The sequence below is a fragment of the Calonectris borealis genome, chromosome 12 (genome assembly GCF_964195595.1).
Source record: "Calonectris borealis chromosome 12, bCalBor7.hap1.2, whole genome shotgun sequence".
Classification (NCBI taxonomy): Eukaryota; Metazoa; Chordata; class Aves; order Procellariiformes; family Procellariidae; genus Calonectris; species Calonectris borealis.
This window is the reverse complement of record NC_134323.1, coordinates 1,864,229-1,887,745: the sequence shown is the minus strand read 5'-3', so window position 1 is coordinate 1,887,745 and position 23,517 is coordinate 1,864,229. Positions and strand designations below refer to the sequence as shown.

Sequence of the window (23,517 nt, the reverse complement as noted above, 5' to 3'; positions counted from 1 at the left end):
AACGCTGCCCTGCTCATGTGCTACAGGGCAGCATTGGGTTGAGATCCCACTTCTGTCCCAAACACAGAGGAGGGCACTCAGACACCCCCAATCTCTCCGATCTATATGACGAGGGTAACATCCAAATGCAAAGAGGAATCATCCAGCTCCCGTGCCAGCAGTACAACGCGGGTGCCACCAAACTGCCTCTTTGTAATTTCTATGGGTAATTTCTAGGTACGTGATCAAACACAACCAAACTACAGAGATTTAAGGAATAACCACTTCGCAGGTGAGCCACAGTAACTGATACAGGATGCTCTCTTCTCTTGCACCCTGTGGCAAGCCAAAATTCAGCATCTTTTAAGCCACAGCAAAGCTTCCCGGAGCTAACGCGTTCTCCTTACACCTAGACAGGCTACAAGTGGGCACAGGGACATCCATGGTGGATCAGCAGATGAGCTGGTGACCTGTTACACTGCTTGAACTCATGATCATGTCTGATCGCAAGTCATGGCTGCAGTTTACAAGAAAAGAGCACCCATTTTCTGACAGGTGATCCTGCAAAACCCAGCTAGTTGTGTAAGCCTGTTGCTGTCCCCCATGATGGGCTTAAATGCCGCCTGTGTGCTTTGTGCTTTGCTCAAAAGCAAACATGCTTTTGTCATCAAAACTAGAAGATCCAAAGCCTGAATTTCTCCAGGAGGGGGGATTAGAAGACTGGGGTAACCCCGACACAGCCACTTTATGGAGAAACCTACAGTTTCATGGTGTGCCCATTGGGAAGGAACGAAACAAGGCAGATGTATGCTATTGCTGAGAGTCACCTGGTGACTGCGGAGAGGAGAAAGCCTTAAAAGCAAAATGACAGCGCAACGTTTGGCATGCAGGAGAGGGAACCTGGCCTGTGAGCCCTGTTACCTTGAAAGAGGAGCAACGGAGCCTTCTAGGGGCTCTATTTTCACGGAGGCGTTGCATCCCTCTGAGAAGAGAGAGCTTTCTCTGAAAGCAAAGCTGAAGGCTTCCTTCTCACTGTTGATCATATAGACAGTCTGGTGCACCTCGTGCCCTGGGGAGAGGACAAAGCGGCTGCTGAAAACCTTTTGTTCCTCTGGCCACCAGACCACAACTGCCCACTGCACTCCTGCCTGCCGGCTGAGCCCAGCAGGCAATTTGCAGTGAGGAGCATTGCCTGCAGCACGGCATGCTCAGGATACCAACATGGAAACGTACTTCTGACCCCCTGGGCTCCCCTCCATCACTCCCAAATCCCCTCTTGGAAACAGCCCCAACTACATGCCATGTCCCTGGCACGTGCCCTCCTCCCTTCCCCTTCCATTCCCTCGTACGCTTGGGTGCCAGGAGCTGGATGCTCTGCTCACAAGAGCCCATTTCCATTTCCAGCTTTCTCGTGGGAGCCTGCTGGAATAACGGGGCCCCTGGAGAGGTACACTTCTGAGCGCGTAAGGTATAACCACGGTGCTCACCGATTAACAGCAAGTGGAAGTTCAGGTGGGATCTGTCCAGAGTCACTAGTGGGTCGGTGGCATTGCCCACCAACAGGAACGGGACTGAAATGTTCTGCTCAGGGATTGTAAAGACCCAGAATGATTCTGTGATGTCCAGGTGCCGGGGGATGAATTCAAACTTCATCTGTGGGAGAAAGAGGCAAATGAAGGAAAGTTGCTGCCCTTGGCAGGGTAAGGGGAGGGAGGTGCCATCTATACCACCAAGAAACCCCAGAAACTTCCACCTTATGTTGCTGTGAGCTCAGAGATAGGCTGCTGTGCCACTTACAGCCCAAAAGCATGGCAGGTGTGGGGTACAGGGTGAGAACAGGGTCATCTGCCATCAAAGGTTTCTTCATGGTCTTGGCAAGCTCAGAGTGAGATGGGACGCCCAGTAAGTGCAGACATAGCCGGTGTTAAACTGGCATACATGTGTACTGGATCCACCTTCTTAATTTTCTGCACCCACCTCTGCTTTCTTCCCTGGCTGGATCTGACCTCTCTCTGCGAGGCAGAAGAAAGCCACCTGTTCTGGTGGGGCTTCAGGGTCTTGGCAAGTCCACTGGAAGGAATACGCAGAACTGGTTGGGTTCATAACCATGAAGGTCCTGGGAACACAAAGCAAGAAGGACTGCTAAGGTGGCGCTGGGATGTTAATGACTCTGTCCTGCAGCAGACGTCAGGCACTGCCAGTCCTGGACACCACCTGGAAGGAGTTATTTGGTATAGGGGAACAACGCTGGGAGCACAAACATTTCACCTGCTTTCTAGGGGCCCTGTTTGTCTCTCAGGTAGCTAAAAATTAACAGCTATCAACAAAATTAGCCAAACTCTTGCATGTTAAAATGGTGAAGATCAAGTGAAAATGGTAAAATCAAGTCCAGTAAGACTCCTTTGGAAGATGGTGTTCTCTGTTGTGGTTGCAGCCTTCACTGACTGGTATCTCAAAGGAGCAAGAATGTCCCAGGGATGCTCTTCAAAGGGACGAAGGTTGTATTGGCCACAAAGCACAGACTGGGGATACGTGGTCCTCCCAGACTGACCCATACCTTATTGAAGAAAGGGACTAAGAGAACAAAAAAACTGGCCAGTTGATCTTCACTGACCAGCTTGTTCCAGCCCCAAAACAGACTGGTGGCCAAGTGTCAGCAGATCACAGACAAGGTACAGGTGTGCCTTAGGGCTTGGAAGAGTAGCTGGAGAGGTCTCTGGTTAAGGGGGACGACTAGGAGACCATCAACAGGAGAAGCCGTGCCCACACCTACCTGCTGTTCCTGCCACACACTCCAATTGCCGCAAACTCAATCACTCTTGTGTTGAGATCTAACGTGGCCCCCTTTGGTCCCTGCAACTCTGGCTTGCGCCTTTTTGCGGTGATGTAGTCAGAATCTTCCAGTTCAAAGTGGCAGTTTGGCATCAGGCTTCTCCCCTTCACAACCACCTCTGGCCCCTTCTGATTTGGCTTCAGGTTAGGAATACTAGGAAAAAAGGGACTGGTATTAGCCAGACTAACATTTCCAGGCTGCCGGCCTGTCTCCTCGTACAGCACAGAGTGTTGCGCATCCTCTCTCCGTGCAAGCGTTGAGCAGCAAATCAAACAGAATTGCACGCCCTCCCAGAGAGGTAGCGGAGGTGAAATGGCAGAAACGTGGACAGTTACGCGTCTAGAGACCAACTGCAGCACGCAGGTTTCTATGTAGATAAGGAGGCCGTGCTTGCTGGTAAGGAAGCACAGCTAGGGACTGGCTGGCCCCTTGAGAGCCCTTCTGGATCTCTCATTCCAGATTTTGCAGCCCTCCAGGAGCTCAATATTTCACACAATGTCTTTTCCCAGTGTCTCCATACCTGCTTCTACCACAGCCGGATGATCACCTTTCTTTGCTCCTGTACGTTGGTTGTTTCTGCTGCCTCTCCAGGGCTGGCTGTCCCCAGGTCCACACTCCCACCCACCCCAACCAGAGGCAATACCATGACTATCCATCGGTAGCATGAGTTGAAAAGCGACCAAGCCTGGACGTTTCCTACCTGCAGAGCATACGGCTCTCAAAGTCCCCCACGTACACCGGAGAGAACTTCATCTGGAAGAGCTGCGCCTGGCCAGCAGGGATGGTGCCGCTGCAGGGCTCGACGGAGAACAGCGGGGTGGCACTGACGGTGTTCAGAGATGAGCTCAGGGAGGAAGAGACGTGCTCCAGAGCGCGGCCCAGCTGGCTCGAACAACGGCTAGACTGGAGCTTCACCGAGGCACCAGAAGTGGAAGAGAAGAAATCCCCTGCGGTAAGGAAGAGGTTAGCAGGACATCTTCTTTCAAGAAGGAAATCCTGTTCCCAGCACCCCTGCCTCCTGCTGCAGGTGGACAGAAAGGAGCTGGGATGCACTTGGAGCATCCCTGGCCAAGTGCTTTCAGCAGGACTCCCCCTGATGAGGAACAGGGAGAGCGGTCAGGTTGCTTTTTGCTTCTGTGTTACTGCTTGCTAAATCGTAATCCCAGAAAGTCCCGGGGACAGGTGTGAGCGTGAGAACAGCCAGGAGGGAGAACAGGGTGGGGGGCAGCAAATACAGTGAAAAGGCCCAGCAGAGACCCAGAGAACTGCTTGAATCAAAACACACCGCTGAACATCACTCTGTAAAGATGCTTGGGCGACAGATGGGAAGGCTGTGTCTGTTAGCAAATGAAATGGGCCCCCAGCTGCTTTACTCCATGCTCTTGAACTCTCCATCTCCAGGACTGGGTAGCTAGATGCAAATTTCTCCTGCTGAACGGTTTCTAGCCAGCGCTCATTCCCAAACCATGTCCAGGAACTAACAGTAGAGATGACTGTTACGGTATCTGGGAAAATTTCAGGGCGCTGTTTCACGTCCCAGTACAGACAGCCCCAGCGCTCAGCATTAAGGACAGTGTGAAGTCCTGCTCCCCTGTTGCCTACAGATCTGAATTTTGCTTGTTGTGTGTGGTGGAGAGAAGGCTTTGGGGAACAGCGCTGCTCTGTCCTTCACACCCTTTCCTTCCTTCCTCTTTGTCAGGCTTTCATAACCGACGACCAGACAGATGGCACAGCCCAGCAGACCGGCTTCAGCGCGAGTGTGCCCTGTGCCGGGGAAGAGCCAACACCAGGACCCACCGGGGAGGGAGATAAGCACATTCAGAGCGTCAAGGACTTTGGTTGAAGTCTCCCATCTTGACCATCAGGCAAGCGTGCTGCCTGTGCTAGGAAACGCAAGGGTTGACAGCTCTCCTCACTCCTGTTTCTGAAGGGACCTCTTGGACACACAGCCCCCTTTCCCCGCAGAACCATGCTGCTCCCAAGGAGACCACGCGCTCAGACACAACCGCTTTACTGCAGGTTAATGAGTCACTGCCCCGGCGCTGAGCTCCGAGGGCTGCTGTGAGCAGGGTCTCTGCTGCAGCAAACACCCGGTGCCTGAGTTAGGAGGGTTCATTTTAGACAATGACTTTGCATTTGCCCAGAATTGGGGAATCGCACACAGACAGTGACTGCAGGTCAGCTAATCATTGTTACACCATCAGTTTTCCCAGTCTTAGAGACTTCCCAAAGAGGTGCCCTGACATCCCCCTTGCCAGTCCTCTCCCACCACGTGGCTCTCCCCCCAGCCAGGCTCATGTCCCGCGCAGAGCACAAGTGCCAGAGCAAGCACAGGAGGGTCTGAAAGGCAGAGAGGGGGCAAGGAGAAAGTCTGCAGCTAGGAAGATGCTGATGAAAGTGGAAGACTGGACAGAGATGAAAAAAATCAATTCATGTTTTGGGGTGAAGCGGTATGGTCTTCTCCCCGAGCCCTCAGCTACCAATTGAAACCCCCCCGGCAACCCCAGCTGCCACAGAGAGCTAGTGCCTTACCATCCAGACTGGGTGGGAGCAGCTCCCCAGTATGGCTCACTGCCCTTTCATCCTCCGCAGCCACCATCCAGGTGTATTCCAGGGCCACATTCCCTCTATTGGACAGCTGGAAACTGAAAAACAAGAAGGAATAAAAAGAAAATGCCCAATAAATACAAAGCGAGTAGAAAAGTAACACTGTACGGTGGGCTCCTGGTACCCCTTTCTTTATGCTGAGTAGCATCTTCTTTCCCAGACAACTCTGCCATGTCTAGATCGCTGCCCTGGGCTGCCCCAAGACAAAGTATTTCAAAGTTTGGAAGTTAGAGAGGGAAGGGCAGTCACGGTGCCCAGGAGACTTAATCCAAGGCTCTTATTCTGGTCTTTATGTCTCAGTTTGACGTTGTTTTGACTGCAGACTTGTCCTCGAACAGATGAGGACAGGCACCATGCAACGAAAGCAAACCCATGGTTGTTCTCAGCAGAAAGGCATGGCAGAATTGAACCTCTCCTGGCACATCTTGGCAGGATGGTGGCCACCATCTCCTGCTTGGCTTTGTGTGCAGGTATGTGGGCCCCAGCATCCGGCCAGAACTTGGAAAGGATAAAACAAAAAGTTATTTGTTTAAAGGGAAGAACACAGCAGATGAGACTGAATGTAAAGCCTTAGAGGAACCCAGGTCCACATGTGGGAGATCTCCAGGCCCCCAGGACGTGTGGAAGCTGAAATGTGAGACCCAGCAGGCAGCAGCATCCCCCTCCAAGGATGATGAGCCCGTTGGAGATTAGAAGAGGTTTATTAAGCGGCCGAGCAATGAGCATGTCAGTGCAACCTCTGCTGGCACAGGACCATGAGTAGGAAAAGCAGAGGCCATCGGAGAGCACAGCGTGGCTCTGGGGAAGCAGACACTGGGTCAGCCCTGGGCAAAGGCAGCTCCCACTCGCAGTCCCTGCGCGGCCTCCAGCACTCACGTGAACGTCCTCGTCTGGAAGAGCAAGGTCTCCTTGAACTGAATCATCTCCGTATCCAGCTTGAACTCGGCATAGTCAACGACAGCACTGAGGTGAAGCTCCACCTCGCGGCTGCTCTTCTCCAGGACAGTGTGAGCTGGTTCTGGGTCTGTCTCGATCACCTCCAAACAGGACAAGGAAGAAGCACTGAGCAGAGCCCAGAAAGCCAGACTGAGCAGGGAGTCCTTCGGCCTCCAAAATCAGCCATGATATAGGGGCTAGGAAGGACCATTCCCATTTATTTCCCTGGAAAGATGACAAAATTTGACCCTCCCACTATAGTATTTGTTTCTACCTACTGATCAAAGCAATCACCACCACGACTGCGAATACACCCATGGGGACTACGGCCGGGTATCAGTCCCTTGTGTTTCAACCCTGTAGATTGTCTGACCTTTTTCCTGGCCCCCTATAAATCCAGCAGGCCTCTAAATTAGGATTAAGTTCCCCTGCTGGAGCTCTGTGGATGGAGAACCCCAAGAATGAACAGACCTAGCAAGCACCTTTTCCTTCTTGTCTTAGTCCAGATGTCACGTGTGGGGCAACAGCCACGCTGGTGGGGCTGGGGACGGGCATTTTGGGATGGGAATGAACTTACTAGGAAAGTCTCCTACTGCTGATGCTTTGATGGGGAAGAAGTTTGGTTTACAGGTTTTACAACGGTTCAAAAACTAGGGAAGAACCATCACCCAAGATAAGTGTGTCTGGCAATAATGACAGTAAAAGCAAGAGTTTCTGGAGATGACACTTCTCTGGACTCCCGCACGACTGCCATACAGTGCCTGGGCTGCCCCGTAACGAGACATCCCACACGATATAGAGACCACAACCAAAATCTCTGGTATCAGTGTAGACAGAGCTCAGAGCTCACCCACAATGTGCTGGTGGGCTAGGCAGCATACATAGAAGAGCGCTAGCGTTGCTCTCCACTTCAAAACAAGAGACAGAGCACAGTGGATTTAACTCCTTGTTGGTGAAAAGGCACTGAATCAGATGAAAAGATTTGAACACCCTAAAATGTGTTATCATAAAATGTGACCTCCCATTCAACACAGGCCGCAACACTTCAGCTTTTGGCAGAGACCGATAGTTTGCATGTGGCTAAACATCTCTTATCAAGAAGACTTCCCCATCTTGTGTGAGCGTACCAGGTCACTGTGTATCCCCCTCTCCCCTAAAACGCACTGCTGGTTAACCTCACGGACGGATTAAACATCAGGAGGAAGCAGGAGCTGCTTAGCCAGCAGAGATGGCGGTCTGCTGCCGCCGGCAGCTCTTTTTGTGGAAGCTAGGTTAGCTTTTGCTGCTGTGCTTCTTACCTTCTTCTTGACAGGCCACGTGGCTGCCGGGCCCCTCGTGGCATCCACCCACTTGACGGTGCGCAGGCGGTCGTCCCAGTCAGTAACCTGCTCCGGCGGCAGCTGGAAGGCAATCCTAGCCACCTGGCACTTCACAGGGTGCATTTTGAAGGCGACTGCGACATCCGATTTCAAGGTCACTGTGATGTCCTTAGCACATCCAGCATGGAGGTGTCCCACCTAGGGAGAACCAGAGAGCCAAGACCAAACTGGAATCACTGGCAAGGGTAGGACTAACAGCAAAGGGACTGATGCGGTGAGCAGCTGTGCCAGGAATCTGCATCTTCCTGGGTATTTATCTGAGGTTTGATAGAGAAAAGTACAAACAAAAGATGCCACCACCCATAACACGAAGCTTTTTCTGCGGGGCTGACAGCCTTGCCCCAGCAAAGCCAGGGACTGCATCTCCTACGTGGCACTGGAACGGGCTCTCATGGGTACGTGGTGGCTCCTCGCTAGCTCCTGGGAACCGCCGGGCAGGGCTTGAGCAGCGGGGAAAGGCAGAGCCTTCCAAGCTCACCTGGGGGGAGAAGTGGAACGGGGTGCCTGCCAGCCACTCGAACCGCATCGCCTCCACCCTGCTGCGATTGGTGATCGTGAAGGTCACGGCGTAGGGTGTCCCGATGTGACAGTCCCCAAACTGGATGTGATCCTCTCTGGCAGCTGTTAGGAAAGAGAGCAAGGGATCTCAGCGTGCGGTGAGGTCCATCTGCCCCCTCATGTGCACAGACACATGTATGCCCAACTCCCTCCCTCGCTCCAAGCCTTCCTCCCTCTGGGAGATGCAGTTCCCCATCTTACCACCTTCGGAGATACACCCTAACACGTCCCTAAACACGTGGCTGTGGCTGTGCAGAGGGACATGCCGTGCAGCATGCACACACAGGCCTGGTCATATAGAGGGGACATTATCATACGTGGTCTTCATCTCCATAGTATACCATGGGCTGGCAGACCTCCTTTTAGAGCTACTCAGCTGAACGCTGGTATCTCTGACCCTTCCTTGCTAGCCTGCAAGCTTCTCCCTTGACAGAGGATCTTCCTTTGTGTTCTCAAGTGTGGCTGCTCTGCAAGCTACACAAAAGGCAACAGGATCTGTCCGCTAAGTCTGGACCACACCCACACCGGCACAGAGTGAGCAGAAATGTGTATTTTCCTGTTCCTTGCTCCATCCTGGCAGCCTCTCCTCTCTTACCCTCAATTACGTCTTCCTCCACATTGCCCTCAGTGTTCTCCTCCTTGCTGTCTTCCACTAGTCCATGGATGTTATCTAGCGTGAAGTCATCCTCGTAGCCTTCACCCACCAGCTGAATGTTGGTCTCTTCATAGGGGTTGTCCACCACTGACAGATGGATCTTCCCTTCCACATGTTGGGCCAGGGTGGGTTTGAAAAGGACATCAAACTCCGCTAATTCCCCGTGATGCAGGACCAGGGAAGCGGTGTGGGGCTTCCTCTCTGCACAGCAATGGAAATCCGACAGGTGATACAGCCGTACAGAGGAAATATTTCCATGGGGTGTAAGAGGAATAAGAAGTTGAAACCCAGCTGTCTTTAAGCACAGGTTCTCCCACCGTTGGTTCCAGACCCTCCTCCTATATTCACAAGACTATGACACTACCATGCATATCACTGCTTAAGTGTCTTAACCTCAGGTTAACACCCAGCTCTCACTCAAACTGCATCCAGCCAGCTCCTGCCATACGAAAAGCTGGGTCAAAGAGTGGTTTTGGCTTTTGTTGGCTGGCTGTGGGCTCAAGGGCTGCCTCTGTTCAGGCTGGTAACTCCCCACATGCGGCAGAGACCTCAGACGCTCCATTCCCTGTAGTTCCCCACAACTCAACCCACCATGTCCAGAAGAACAGAAAAACTTCCTACAACTGCTAGGAGGAAACCTTGCAGAATCCACATGAAAAACTAGGGGTACCCCAGGAAAGAAACTGTGTCTAACATCTGGCTGCTGCTTGGCCAAGCCAAGAGAGAGGGCACGCATTTTCCCTGTGTGGATGACCACACTTCATGGTTAATGAACTTACCTTCCCCAGGAGAGTCTTCCTTCATGCCCGCAGCTTGGTAGATGCAGTGTGTGGTGGGCTTGGCTTTCAAGAAGAAAACTCCCCCTTCGTCCAACAGGTCTATCATCAACTGAGAAAAGGGAACACAGAGCACGACCACGCTGGTGTGGGTACAGGATGGCACATGGATCGACACCGTACTGCTGCCGGTCCAGCACGGGGAACCCAGCACACTTCCCCGCTTCAAACGCAGCTCTTATTTCACTTAAGCTTTGTGCTCAGACAGAAAAAAAAGTGTTCAGAAGCATTGGGATATAATTAAAATTAACCAAAAAGGACAGAAAGTACTAAAAGTAATGAGCAGAATGTAATTAAACTACAACTGAGTTTAATTAAAATGTAGTAAAATGTGATCAGATACAGCCTAATGTAACTAGGACATCACACATTCCCAGATGAGAACCAAAGCGTGAGAAGAGAGACAGGGGGAAGAATACCCCACCAACTTTCTTGTGTTGTGTTGAACTGAAAAGGATAGACTGGTCAGAAAATCACATTTCCAAGAGGAACATCTTCCTGGAAAGTAGAAGTCAGACATTTGCTTAAAAAGAATTTATGAGACCCATTCCCATGCAGTTCACTGAGGCACAGAGTGGAAAGAATAACCGGCATAAAACCCAAGGGTGGGTCAAGACTAGCGAAGACAGCAGCAGTGGTTGCAAAGGAGACGGAGACAAAGGTGAAGGGCTGATGGAACTTTCCTAGAGGAATCTGGCTGGGAAACGAGACTCTTCCCACTGGTTTGCCAAAGCACCTTCCAGAAAGTCAGAGGGGGTTATTCTCCTGCGACGGAATGGCTCTGAGCACAAGGAAAGTGTTTCATTTGGTGTTCAATTGCACGCATAGACGAGCGGTGCATCTGTGCATCTCTACCATGTTTTCTGGCACCTTTCTTCTATGGCACAAGGACTGGTTCCCAGACCAGACCAGAGCCCAGGTCCTCACCTCGACAGGTACGATGCCACCGTTATGAAGGACCAGAGGGAGTTTTTCTGAATCACCCAGCAACAGCTTCTTGAAGAGCAGCAGAGGGTTCCCTCTCTTATTGCGAAGGACTGGGTGCAGGACCGTCACCCGAGGCAGATTCCCATCTCCACCGATATCGAAGGTCAGGCTTTGTGCTTTAATTGCTGCAGGGCTGCAGAAGAGGCAGAGGAGAAATCATTACGGCTGGCACTAACCCATTTCCCACTTGCCAAGCAATGAAGCGAGTGCCACCCACTGCGTTTTCCCTGGCTGGTGCTCCCGTACCCCGCGACACAGCTCCCCCTCACCCCTCTCCTCCCAGTCAGAGCAGGGCCATTCACAAGAGGAACCTGCTCTGAAGAGCCAGAGCTTTCCAGAATAACAGTTAAAAATCATTTCACTTAATTGAATCATGCAGTACAGCAGGTAAATAATAAGGCAACAGATGAGACATGGCAAATTCACTGGCTGCGGTCATATGAGACATATGCAAAAAGCACAAGCACAGCATGAAAATGGTGTAAAAGCGAGAAGGGAGAAGTAAATAAATAACACTGTCAGTAAAGATTATTTCCAAGGACACTAAAAGAGGAATTGTTTATTGGGGCAGAAAGCTGACTTATCTTGTCCCAAATCAGTGACTAAAGGGTTGGGGAAAAGCAGGTCAGAGCCCTGGTACAAACACAGGTCCTGGGACAGAGGAACTGGGCTCCTCTTTCATAAAGGTGTCCAACTGCTCCTTAACATAAAATATCTTAATATACCCCAGGTAATCACATAGGATCATCTCATTTTAACATAAACAAGGAGGAAATAATGCATGCTGACTTGCTGGCACAGAAACCTCTTCACCTAACCCTTTGGCCTTGGAAAGCCCCAGCTCAGCTTGTTGCACATCTCCATTTCTTTCTGATTCAATAACTTCCAGTTGGCTACCTAATGCGGCACTGTCTTCATAGCCACTCATATAGGCTAAACTATGGCCCTTATTTTTCTGCTCTGCTAACTCTAGTAGTTATTGCCTCCTCTATTATCTAATGCTAAGCACTCTACCTAAGGCTACTGAAAGCATTAGGGTTAACAAGAGGTCTACCTCCTCCCAGAGGAGAGGCAGCTATCAGAAAGGTCCCCTGCAAGATTTCACAGGCTGAGTTACCTTGCCTGGACATCAAGGGAAGCCTCAAAAGTGCACTGGTAGTTCTGCATCGTTTGTGGAGTGAAGGTCACCGTAGCAAAGGCGTGGGAGCGGCTGGGCACGCACATCCGAACGGGATCTACCTCGAAAACGTCGCTAAGGCGGCTGTTGAGCTTGGGGGAACCCACAAAGTGGTGTTAGGAGAAAACATCCTTCAATATGATGCATATTCATATATGCATCGTGGGGAACAGCCCCAGGCAGCGTTTTCCTTCCTGGACAGGCTCCTTCCATCTCAGGGGGTGACTCCAAGGTGGTGCTGACCTTGCACAGGGAGCTGCCATAAAGGCCAGGCAGCCACTCCAGCGCACGTGGAGGCAGGGACTGCAGGGAAAACCCTGCAAACGATCTAGAATTGGCCTTTAAAGAGAAGGAAAAGCCCAGGGAGCCTGAGGAAATGGTCTGCTTTGAGCCCTGGCACATCAGTCCAGTAAAAGCCCCCTTCTGACTGTGCTTCCAAGAGGTATTCACCAGGATTCAGGTCTCCCACCAAGGACCCAGAGGCGTGAGCCAAAACCTTGCTTGAGACAGGCTGAATTCAACCCAACCGTCACCCTGGCATTGCTGCTCTCCCCTGTAGTTCGACCTGCACTGAGCTGGACTAGTCCAGGCAAGGGGAAGCAACGAAGCTGGAGAACAAGGCAGGCTACCACACAGCCTTTCAAGAGCAACAGTCACCTTGGCCTCTTGTCCTTACCTTACCAGGGATGGGTTTGATGGAGAGGACCACGTCACAGGGGACTTTGTCAACATTACGGATCTTGAAGCGAGCTGTGGCCCGGTGCCCAACCAGAACATTGGTGAAGATGAACTTGTTCTCATCTGTGATGAACACGCCTTTGTCTTGCACTGTCTGTAGGACCTGGCAGAGGTTGATGTTGCTGCAGATTCGATGCTCCTCAAAGATGGACTCTATATCGTCAACCACAAACGCTGCGAACAGACAAGAGGGAGGGCTGAGGATGGAGAAGTCTTTCTGCTGAATCCATCTGGACTCTGCTGGCCTCTCAGAAGGCTCGATAAGCCCTTTCTGCCCAGGCCACTGCAAACCCCAACGAGGGTGTGGGAGTTGGCTGTGAGGATGGTGCTCCGTCACCCTGAGTCTTAAAGGGTATTGCTTTCCTTTTGTTCCTCCATGCACCCCCTCCCAGCCTCTCCCCACTGGTGGACTTGAAAAGGACTGGAACCTCTGAGGATTTTAAGATGGGACTTTAGGGTCAGGGTCTCTCTCTGTCCCAGCAGTAAGTCTGGGTGCTGATCAGCAGCAGGTCTGGCCATGGGAACCTGTGGACGGGGTGTACCTGGGAGGCAGGACTCAGCAAACAGGGTATAGAGGATGCCAAGGGGATTGTCCTTGGGGTCTCTGTCGCTGATATCGATGGACAGGTACTCCTTGCATGTCCCCAGTGGCTCTGCGTAGCAATCCACCATGATCACCTGCTGGCCCCCAGGAGGGACGGAGCCAAAGCCAGGGTACACCGTGAACATGCCTAGAGTGAGGCGAGCCTGCAGAAAGAGTCCCAGGAGAGACTGATGTCTTGATGTCCTTGACCTCCAGCTGGGCCCAAACCCCCAGAGCCAGGGCAGGAAGGGATGACTCCATGGCCCAAAGGCAGCCCCAGGAGGACATGAAGAAGCTGAGAGGAGGTGTAGGCTTGTCCCGAGCGGCATAGAGAAAGGAGTTTGGGTGTAAGGGGTAAGGTGGTAGCTGGGATCCTTCAACCTCCAGGAGTAAAACAGGAGAGCAGAAACAACTGTGAGAAACGATGAGAGAGGAGAGAAGGGGCCGAGAAGAAGAAAAAGCAAGGTCATCTCATATCAACGGACCGGGAGTTCAAACTTTCTGTTCTGTGGTATTCATAGAACTATTTTGGCTGGCAGCCACCAAGCACAGGACCTGCTCGCCTCTCTTGACCCCACAACTTCAGGTCTGAGCCAGAGCACAGGACTGTCAGTGGGACTGAGCAGCTCCTGCCTCTGCTTGTGGCCGGGAGGTGATGGACCTCCAGCGCCACTGCCTGGCACACAGAGACCATGTCCCATCCCGTGGTGATGAGCCCCCAGCCTGGGCACAGCAGCGTCCTCCCACTCCAGCTGCCGTGGCGTGCGTTGGGGAGCAGGAGCCACCCACCTGCATGAAGGGGTTTGCGTCCTTCTGCAGCGAGTGCTTGCTTTGCTTGACTGAGGGAGTCATTTTGTTTAAGTTTTCACTCTCGTGGGAGCGGGCGGATTTCATTTGATGTGCACTGAGAGGAGAAAGCAGAAAACATCCATCACGCTGAGCCCCCCCTGCCTTTCTCCGAGGCCAAAGCTGGCCTTCCTCCCCATGGAGGAAAGTCCTCCTGCTCCCGGAGGGCTGCCTGCACCACCTACGGCTGTAGCTTTTGGATAGATCAGCTACATCACCAGCTTTGTCCTACACATGGGGATACTGAGGCATTTTCCTGCTCCCTGCTCACAGGCCAGCGACGCAGGTGGACAAGAACCCAGGCGTCCTGGTGGCCTGTCACGCACCAGCCATGCCGTGGTGCCTCCTCAGGCAGGAAGGGTGGTGCAGGTCTTCTCTCACCTTTTCCTTGACAATACGGGTGCATCCTGCTCCACTCTGTAGATGAGGAACTTAAAGTCAAGGATGCCTTTGTTCTCCAGCGTGAAGGTGCAGGTTTTCCTGGTGCCGTTCATCATGGCACCGAAGTTGATGAGCGAGGTGGGGTAAATGCTGTACTTGCTGAACACAGCTTTCGCTGACACCCTCACGGGGATGATGGCAATGGTCTCGCCTCCTTCACGGATGCTGGGCTCAATCACCTGCAACCAGAGGAAGGGTTGGTAAATACAGCAGAGGCCAGCCTCTATCTGTCCCCTGATGCCACCCCAAGTCCCCCTGCCTGTTTAAACTCCTCCTTCAGAGCCAGATTTTCAGCTCTGCTTAGGAAGCATCACAAATTGCTTCTGAAAGACTTTATTGTATACGTACGAGAGAGGATTCCCCAGCTAAAGCCTTCCTTCCAGAAGACACATGTCCTTCTTACACTCCCAAGACATGCTGTGCTACCACCGCCTGGCCCAGGCAGCTCACCTGGCAGCGCAGGATGGGTTTGTCCTCAATATTCATTTCCATCTTGGGGTGGAAGAGCAGCTGGACCTGCACGGGGCGCTCGGAGACAGTCAGCACGCCCTTCTGCGGCTGGATACTGAAGTGGGACGCCAAGTCGGGTATGTTGGTATCTGTGGTTTCCAGCTCGAAACTGGGGAGAAAGGGAAGGAACGAAAAACTCTGCAGTTAAAAGTACTGGTGCCATCAGCCAGGACTTTGCATAGGAGCATCAAATAATAAAAGGGAAAGAGCCCAGCTCCCCTTGGGGAATCTTGACACAGTGCAGACAATCAGGAGTGCTGTAAGCTTACTTCGACACAGATTTTTTTCATTCTCTCCTTTAAAGAGTCTCATAAAGAGAAATGAGCTGACCCTCAAAGGAAGAAAATGAATCTCAGCAGTGAGAGGCTTAAATCTCAGGATCTCTCCTTCTGGTTCCTGCTGAGCTGTGAAGAACTGCTGGTGTGTGGCTGGATTCCCTGTTAAAATATTTGAGATCAGAGAGCCCAGGTTTTGAATTTACCCGATCTGTGAGGCAGCCAGCATGGGAACGAGTTCTAGCCTTGGACAGAAGGAGAATGCAGGCCTGGGCAGACGGTGGCACAGGCATTCACAGACCAGGCAGCTGAACCCACCTGTACGCAATCTCGTACTTCCCTTTGTTCTTCAGGGTCAGCACTTGTTTCGCATCATCCAGGACCTTAAGGACTCCAAAATCCACGCTGCCATCTGTACCTGCAGAAAACCCACAGAGCAAGGTAAGAAATGGTGAATATTTGTGAGCTGCTGTAGACTACGCCAAGTGATAAGATACATATTTGGAGTTCTCAGGTGGCACAAAATCCTTCTCAGCAGGTTCCCCTTCTTGGAAGTTCTCTCTGGCTACTTTGCTGCCCTTTCTCTTCTTACTCGGAGAGTATCTGCGGAGTTTTGCAGCTAAAAGCTCCGTTTCCATCTCCTTGCTTCCAAGCACACGTCCAACAACTCTACGTGCCACACTGAGCCTTCAGGAGCTGCCAACTCTGTTGTTCACATCACTGTTGTTTCAAAGTCCCCAGATCAAACTGCACGTGAAGTTGCACACTTCAAAGTTCAGAGGTGAGAGGCTCAAGGCTGGCTGTGCCCTGACAGTGCTCCACACAGCTTGCAGGATACGTGCTTTAATTATCCTAATTATTAGCTTGCATGCTCTCCCATCCCATCCCATCCCATCCGCCTTGGTTGCCCATCTGCCAAGGCAACACAATGCACCCAGACTACGTTGTTTTGGGGGCGCCCACTGACCTTTAGAAATGCTGATGCTCAGAGCAACATCGTAGGCCTCCGCAAGGATTTGGATATTTTCAATCTGAACAATCCCCAGGATGTTTTCTGCATCTGAAACCTGAGGCGGCAAGAAACAAACACTGTTCAGGCCATTCTCCTAAATTCTTTTGGTAGACAACGTACAAGACCTTGTCTCTGCCAGCTGCTTCCACCGTGGCCTCCCCTGCTTGAAAGCATTTGTGACTCCCAAGCTTTCCTAACCCCTTCACCTCATGGGCTGATCCGGCGGGATTCTGCTGCAGTAAGAAACCCTATCAGCCCAACTCTTCACTCCTACAGCAGGGAACGCTGCTGCAAAAACACCCTGGAAGGCACAGTCGTGTAAAAACAACGACAAGAAGCGTGAGCTGTCCCAGAGCAGGTGGCATTGACAATCAACCCTCTCCTCTTAAATCACCCAGCATCCTCACTGAAATGCAGCCCCTAAACCATGGGGAACAAAATCCCAGGGCGAGAGTTTGTTGCTCTACGTTAAGAGCCCCGGACAGACTGCAGGACGGGTGCAGGGAGCACGCCGGAGTCTGGACAACCAAACAGCAGCGTTCCACCATGCAGAGCAGCGGGTGGTTGTAGTATGGGCTCGGGACGCGGCCTCACAACCCAGGCGTCAGCCCCGCAGCGGCAGGTTATCTGGGGAGACGCGGATGCTCAGGGATGCACCTCGTGTTCTGGTGAACCCAGTTTGAGGCAGCAGAAACTGGGGTCGTAGCACCCTTGTGTCCCTCAGGTACATCTCTTCCTGACTCCACAACACACTCGCCCGTGAGGCTCAGCTACAAGAGCACCCTAGTAGTCACCTGGTTTCCAGAACGTTACCCTTCAGAGAGAGTCCCTTGCTGCTAAGGGCACGGCCCCCCGGCAATGCGGGTAGAAAGGAATCTCATGAAGGATCCCTTTGCCCTCTTTGCGGGTACCCTTCAAGCACAGTCTCCATCCTGAGAGCACAGGGCTGACCGCTCTGCCCTCTCTGCCGGCGAGGGCTCAGTCCCCCTCACCTCTAGTCGGATCATCTTCTTAATGCTGAGAGTCTTGGTCGCCTTGAAATACAGACGCAGGCCAAACTCTGTGCGGGGACCAACGATGCCCTCATCTTGCGAGACGGAGAAGTCCTCGCCGAGGTTTTCCAGCCCACTGAGCCGCCAAGCCACGGGCAGTAGGGTGCTGTTTCGCAGGACCAGGGTCTTGCTGTCCCTCCTGTAGAGACACGAAAGACACTCAGCACCAGTTGCTCGACTGTCACGCTAGCCTTGCAACTGCATGCAACTTGGAGCAGCCCGATCCATACGTATGAAACCAGAGGTAAATGTTTTCTCTATGTCACAAGCCTGAGAGGTGAGGTCCTGGGGGGAGCTTGGTGGTAGAAGAGTATCCAACAGCGGGGAGGTAAGGAGGAGCAACTGGACTGCTCTCTGAACCAGCAGACAAGACACAAACGCATCGAGATGCCCCTCGCACAGCATTGCTGGGGGGCTATGGAGCTCACGGCCGTTCTAGGATACCGAAGCCAGCAAGCAAAGGTGATCAAGAGGCTGGGAATTGCTGGGAGAAAGAGGGATGCTAGCCCAGCCTCCGATCTGAGTAGTCAGCCAGCAAGAGAAGCTGAAGGGGAACCGGCTGCCAGCTCTCGTCCCCGGCAGAGCGGCGGTGGGGTGACTGACCTGTGCAGGAGCAGCTTGTCGAAATGCACCTGCTTGGGGCTGACCCCCAGCTCCACCTGCACCCCCTGGCAGCACAGGCGGAAGACCACCGGCTCTGGGTTCTCCTGAATGCAGCAGACCAGGTTGTCTTCCACGAGGCCAGCTGAAGTGGGGTACGCCCAAATGCTCAGCTCCTAGCGCCGTCCCCCCCCAAAAAGAAATACAGAAGAGCATTCAGTGAGCAGGAGGAACGGCCCCCCCCCACTTCTACCGGTGCCTGCCCGTCTCCTACCTGCTTCTCCTTAGGTTTCAGCCTCATGCTGGGAGGGTCTAAAAGGAACGTGTCCGCTTTGAGATCGCGCTCAAAGAAGAAGCGCACCTCTGCTTCCAAGGGGGTGACGTTGAGGATGGTTATCTTCTCGCAGTTGCTGGGATAGTGCAGCGCCTTGTACCTGTCCACAGAAGGGGAAAAGGCTGCAGAGGAGACCCCGGGAGCGTTGTCTTTAGCCCTGTGCCCTGGCAGCGGGAGGCTGGGCTGGAAGACCACAGTTTAACAAGCAGGCTAAGAAAAAGGATCACTTTCAGGGGCACGTTGCATGGTTTGTGCGTTCATCCTCGCGTTACTTTGATGTTTGCCCCTATTCCCCGCGCCTCCATCCCAGAAGCGCGACGATGTACAGGCCACTTAAATAAAGAGCATTTTACAAAATACAAATTCAAAGGTGCCTGGAAAAATAAAAGTATGCCAGGCACGGGGATTCTTCCCCCTTCTTTGTTGGGTTTCCTTCCCTGCAGGGTATAAAGAAATGCTTTTGAAAAGAGGTTTTAAAAATAGTTTAGCTTCTCTCTTTCAAAAAAGTCATGAGATTGCCATGGGTTAGCTCCGAGTCTCAGGGAAGGAAATAGAGAGGATTAATTCCCAAGAGGAATGCTAAATTTAACAAATGTCCCTTCTCTCGGGTGTGGAACAGAATTTGGAGTTAAAGGGTTAGAAAAGCAAACAGAAACCTGAGACCATTCATCAGCTGGCTAAAGATCCTCTTTTGTTTTTTAAACTGTTTTGATTTAATTTCCTTGGGTTGTCCAAATACCACTAACTCCCCAGAGCTCCCATAAAGACAAGAACTTAATTTCTAATATTAAAAGAAAAAAAAAAAGCAATGTTAAAAATAGAAATATGCCAGGAGCTACAGTGACAACTTTTTCAGGCAGACTTTATCCAGCAGCGAGCATCAGGAAAACGCAAATCCCATTCGTATTCCTCTGCAGGTTCCCCCCCAACACACACACCGGCAGGTCAAATCATAAAGTCTTACTAATATTACAGATTAACGAATGGCTTACAAAACCATCAGCAGAATAATTGCTGGTTGAGTCTGCCCGCAGAGCTCAAAGCACTTTAACAAAGCACCATAAACTTCATTTCAGAGGTGGTGAAGCTGAGACGTGGAGGGGGGACACAGGTTGCCCCAAGTCACCTTCAGGCTGGAAGCAGCATGTGGCTCTGGCCACCAAGGCACCCAGCGGGTAGGAAGATCATCCCTTTCTCTCCTCAGCTCCTCCAAGACTCACGTGCCTGTTACCTGCTCAAATTCTCACATCCGTGGCCCTTCAGCCCCGTGTATCTCCCAGGTCTCTGCCTGGGCCTGCCCTGAATTGTGCTACCGGGACAGCACGTCTCCAAGCCTGTCCATGAAAGCCCAAGGCCCTGGAGGTCCCATCCCAACATCTCACTCCGAGCCAGCCGTGCATCAGGATGCTCGCTCGGGGCGGGGAGCACGTACCAGTCTCTTGACTTCCCACACAGCAGCGGTCCAAAGTGGAATACACCTGTGTTCATGACATACTGCTTGAAGATGATGTCATCATCTGCCTTGCTCTTCCTCCGGTGAGGAAACACCAGCCTGGGGAGAGAAAACAGGGAATGAGGAGCTGTGAGACGCTCTTAGTAGAAAACCTGGTCAGGAAGCCATAACCCTCAGTGGTGGCTGAGGTACCAGTACTGGTTCCCAGCTCCAAGCATGGGAAAAGAAGCGGCCCAAGCCAGAAGGTCGCAGGGGTACAAGGGACAGCGCTGGCTCGCAGTTTAGGGGGAGGCAATGTGGGAGGGTCCCACAGGCCAGCCTTACCGCGGGTCCTGGCTGATGGTGGGATACAGGCAGGTGCCCCTGCAGTGCAGCTGGTACTGACGGTTTGTCCCCAGGACCTCAAAATGCAGCGTCTGATCAAACTGGCCCAGCACCGCGGAGCTGAAATGGACCTTCAGTACCACCTCGCCACGGGCAGGCACTATCCACCGGCAGCTGCTCAGCCTGGCAATTAAAGAGGAGGCTTCAGACATTGCTAACGAGCAAATGAGACAAGGAGGAGAGTCATGGACTCGCCATCCCATGGAGGTGCCGGCAGAGGGTCCCTGCGGAGCTGGGGATGATGGACCTTGTTTGGCGAGATGGCCGTGAAGCAGAGGGATCACCTCCTCCCTCACAGCTCACCTGACGGGTCTCCCTGGGGATGGGACCGTGTCCGCATCACTTTGGTCCACCTTGGGGGGACGTGTGGGTGCTGCCGTGCCAGGCACCTGGAGACCTCTCCTGCCCCGGCCGGAGCTCTGCTTCTCCCTCACAGCCTCCCGGCTGCCCGCGGCTTTCTCCTTCCTCGACCGGCCCCTGGTTGGGGTGACCTGCTGCTCCGAGGTCTTCGCACCAAGGGGAGAGAGAAAAGGGAGAGAGAGGTGAGCCCTGCCCTGAGACATCCCCATCCTGGGAAGAAAGCTGCGAGTCTGTTACCAAACAGGGGAGAGAATAAATAAGTAATCAGCATCTCCTGGTTCCATACTGCCCAGGGACTTGGTCTTCCATATTGGACTTTGTTTTGCCTACAACACTTCTCCTCGCCCAGGACCCTCTCCTCGCCCAGGACCCTCTCTTCAAGGGAATTTGAGGGCTTTAGAGGGTTTTTTTTCTCTTGTCTTACAGAACCACCCTATGTCTCAAGCAGAGCTGTCTCTTTTGGACAGACAAAAGAGATGCCTGCAGACACAGGATCCCGTCATGTCTTCACTGCCCTTCCACAGTGATCCTTTTCCATCCTCCCCCTGCACCATACCCCCATCCAGCCTGGCCCCTGCCCTGGCACCTTCACCGTGGGGATGACGGGGACATCCACGAGACTTTTGGTATCCTTCTTTTCATCTTCCGCACTGGCACCTTCTGGCATAACAAAGATGAAGTGCTTGAGGGCTTCTCCTGCTGCAGGCGCCATCCGCTCCTCTGGGTAGCGGATCACGGAGTAAAAAGCGGTAGGGGGAATGGGAGGCCCCGAGGGACCCAGTCCCAGGCCATCCAGGATCTAAAGCATAAGAGAAAACCCTGTTTATATTCCCGTCACCTTCATCCTCACACTCCTTCCTTAAAGGCACTGAGCTTTTGGCAACATTTTTTTTATTTATATGGAGTACAGTGCTTTTTTTATGCCCAGTGGGGTGGGCAGGCTCCAGAACAGTGCCAGGATCCACAAGTGGGACCTAGGGAGAAACCTCTCCCCTGAGTGACTCAGCTGAAGGAAACAATGACCCTGAGCTGCCCTGCCCTAGGACCATTTTTAATGATTTCCAGACTGGGAAACTCTCTGAACAGACAGGAGCCTTCAACAGAGAGCACTCCCTCTTTCCACCTATCTGAGGGATGCCGAGAACCTCCCCAGCCACGTGGCTGCTGCAGAGCCGTTGTGGAACATCATCAGTGGCCTGGACAAGGCTCTGTGCCGTTGTCACCTGGCGGGACACAATGCACCAGGGCCCAGCCCACGGCAGGCTCAGCATCTGAGCCTCGCAGGGCTTTACCTGCGCTGCCGCTGGCAGCTTGCCGCTCTCCAGGATCTTCTTAGTCACATCTTCTGAGCTCAGCACCTGGATGTCCAAGCAGGGCACCCCGACATCCTGGCCTCTGGCTGACCCTTCTGCACCTTCCCCTTCCAGCCGAGATAACTTGGAGTCCTCAAGAGCCTTCAGTTTTTCCAGCCGCTCCTTCTCTAAGCGCTCTTTCTCCACGCGCTCCTTCTCCAGCCTCTCCTGACGCTCCTTCTCCCTGTCCTTCCGGCTCCTGCGGCTGGATAAATGCTGGCGCTGGTCTTCTGCTTGGTGCCGCACCTCCTCTTGGTTCAGAGGGGACAGCAGGATACCCTGAACCCTGTCCCAGGATGACAAAATATGCGTGACATCCTTCTGCGATGCCTCGTAGATCTTAAACCTCAGGGCCAAGTTCTTCTCGCTGTCGCTCTGGGCCTCGTTTTTGGTTTCCCCCTTTTCTGGGTCTGGGGGTTGCACAACCACCGCCGGGCAGGCATCTGTCATGGGAACCTTGCTCTGCTTTTTCTTATCTTCCTTGTCACCTGCCACAGAGTCTGGGTGCTCCTTTACAGATCCCTTCTTGTCTACCCCCTCGGTGACATCCGACCGGTTGCTGGTGGATGCGTTGGTGTTGCTGGCGGATGTGTTCATGTTCTGGCAGAAGGAGCAGGAAAAAGCAGTGAGCATTTCAAAGCAGCGACTCAAACGCTGTCGGACAGAGATGATCTTTGCAATAGCACCCCGAGCCTCGTCTGAGACCTGTGCTAGGTGTTCCACAAACCCCAACTGAGAACGCAGCTGGTACCGGGTTCAGCTCAACTGAAACCAAACTCCCCGGTGCCAGAGTGATGAGGAGTCCTGCAAACCAGCTGAGAAACAGAACAGCTTCCCAAACCAAACAGGGAACTTAAGACAGCTCCTTACTCCTGTGCAGTCCTCTGGGCTCGTTTCTGGTGGGCTGAGCATCCCTGTGGCTGGCTGACTCTTTGGGAAGTCTGGTTGCTAATGAATACCTAAGGCCTGGTGGTATCTCCTGCCAGACATGGAAAAGACACCACAGCCCAGACGGATCATGGCTCAGAGGTCTAAGTCACAGGTAGAGTGGGGAGAAACGCTGGACTAAAACTATCTAGGGCTTCACAGTGAATGGAAGCTTCATGAAGCCATGACTCAAAGGCATGATCCTAGAAGAGCAGCTCTCCTACAAACCCATGGGGAAACACTCCTGGTGAAGCAGCAGCAGGATCCAACACCAGCCGTTGTTTCGCAGCACAGCCCCACGTGTTACTCACGGCCAGGCACTCACCCCCAGCACCGCGTGTGGCCGCTGGCTTCTCGGGGAATGGTACAACTCAGCGGGAAGGTCCCCAGGGCTTTTACTCATCTCTATAAACACAACCACCCACCTGCCTGACTCCAGGCTGACTTTTCTTCCCTGAAGCATTATCTTTGTCTTTTCCAAGCTCTCTCTTCCCCCGCTTAGATTTCTTCTTCAGTTCTTCTTCCTCCTTCAAGCGTTCTAGCTCCTGCTGGTGCTTTTCCTCAAGCTCTTGAGCCAGCTGCTCCATCTCCCTTCAGCAAACCAAAAAGAAAACATCCCTGAGAGTCACCACCAGAAATCTGGGCTTGCTGCAATCCCAGCTGGTCCTGCACTTCATTTATTGACCCTGAGGCCAGGTAGAAC

At 52.7% G+C, this 23,517-nt stretch overlaps 1 protein-coding gene across 1 annotated transcript in view; it reads right to left on the bottom strand.

Moving 5' to 3' along the window:
* Positions 1-23,517, bottom strand: part of HYDIN (HYDIN axonemal central pair apparatus protein) — a 160,160-nt gene that overhangs the window by 9,348 nt on the left and 127,295 nt on the right. Inside the window, exons 44-72 of the mRNA XM_075160949.1 lie at positions 23,240-23,405; positions 21,828-22,487; positions 21,122-21,334; positions 20,479-20,681; positions 20,116-20,298; positions 19,771-19,890; positions 18,279-18,438; positions 18,008-18,180; positions 17,345-17,543; positions 16,308-16,407; positions 15,659-15,758; positions 15,006-15,174; positions 14,496-14,734; positions 14,058-14,172; positions 13,228-13,432; positions 12,624-12,859; positions 11,888-12,039; positions 10,711-10,903; positions 9,727-9,835; positions 8,888-9,148; positions 8,213-8,355; positions 7,654-7,872; positions 6,296-6,456; positions 5,345-5,457; positions 3,513-3,759; positions 2,753-2,965; positions 1,957-2,095; positions 1,467-1,632; positions 901-1,048 (exon numbers count right to left, since the gene is read on the bottom strand). Coding sequence (XP_075017050.1) covers positions 901-1,048; positions 1,467-1,632; positions 1,957-2,095; positions 2,753-2,965; positions 3,513-3,759; positions 5,345-5,457; positions 6,296-6,456; positions 7,654-7,872; positions 8,213-8,355; positions 8,888-9,148; positions 9,727-9,835; positions 10,711-10,903; positions 11,888-12,039; positions 12,624-12,859; positions 13,228-13,432; positions 14,058-14,172; positions 14,496-14,734; positions 15,006-15,174; positions 15,659-15,758; positions 16,308-16,407; positions 17,345-17,543; positions 18,008-18,180; positions 18,279-18,438; positions 19,771-19,890; positions 20,116-20,298; positions 20,479-20,681; positions 21,122-21,334; positions 21,828-22,487; positions 23,240-23,405 — 5,505 coding nt within the window. The remainder of the gene's footprint in view (positions 1-900; positions 1,049-1,466; positions 1,633-1,956; positions 2,096-2,752; positions 2,966-3,512; positions 3,760-5,344; positions 5,458-6,295; positions 6,457-7,653; positions 7,873-8,212; positions 8,356-8,887; positions 9,149-9,726; positions 9,836-10,710; positions 10,904-11,887; positions 12,040-12,623; positions 12,860-13,227; positions 13,433-14,057; positions 14,173-14,495; positions 14,735-15,005; positions 15,175-15,658; positions 15,759-16,307; positions 16,408-17,344; positions 17,544-18,007; positions 18,181-18,278; positions 18,439-19,770; positions 19,891-20,115; positions 20,299-20,478; positions 20,682-21,121; positions 21,335-21,827; positions 22,488-23,239; positions 23,406-23,517) is intronic.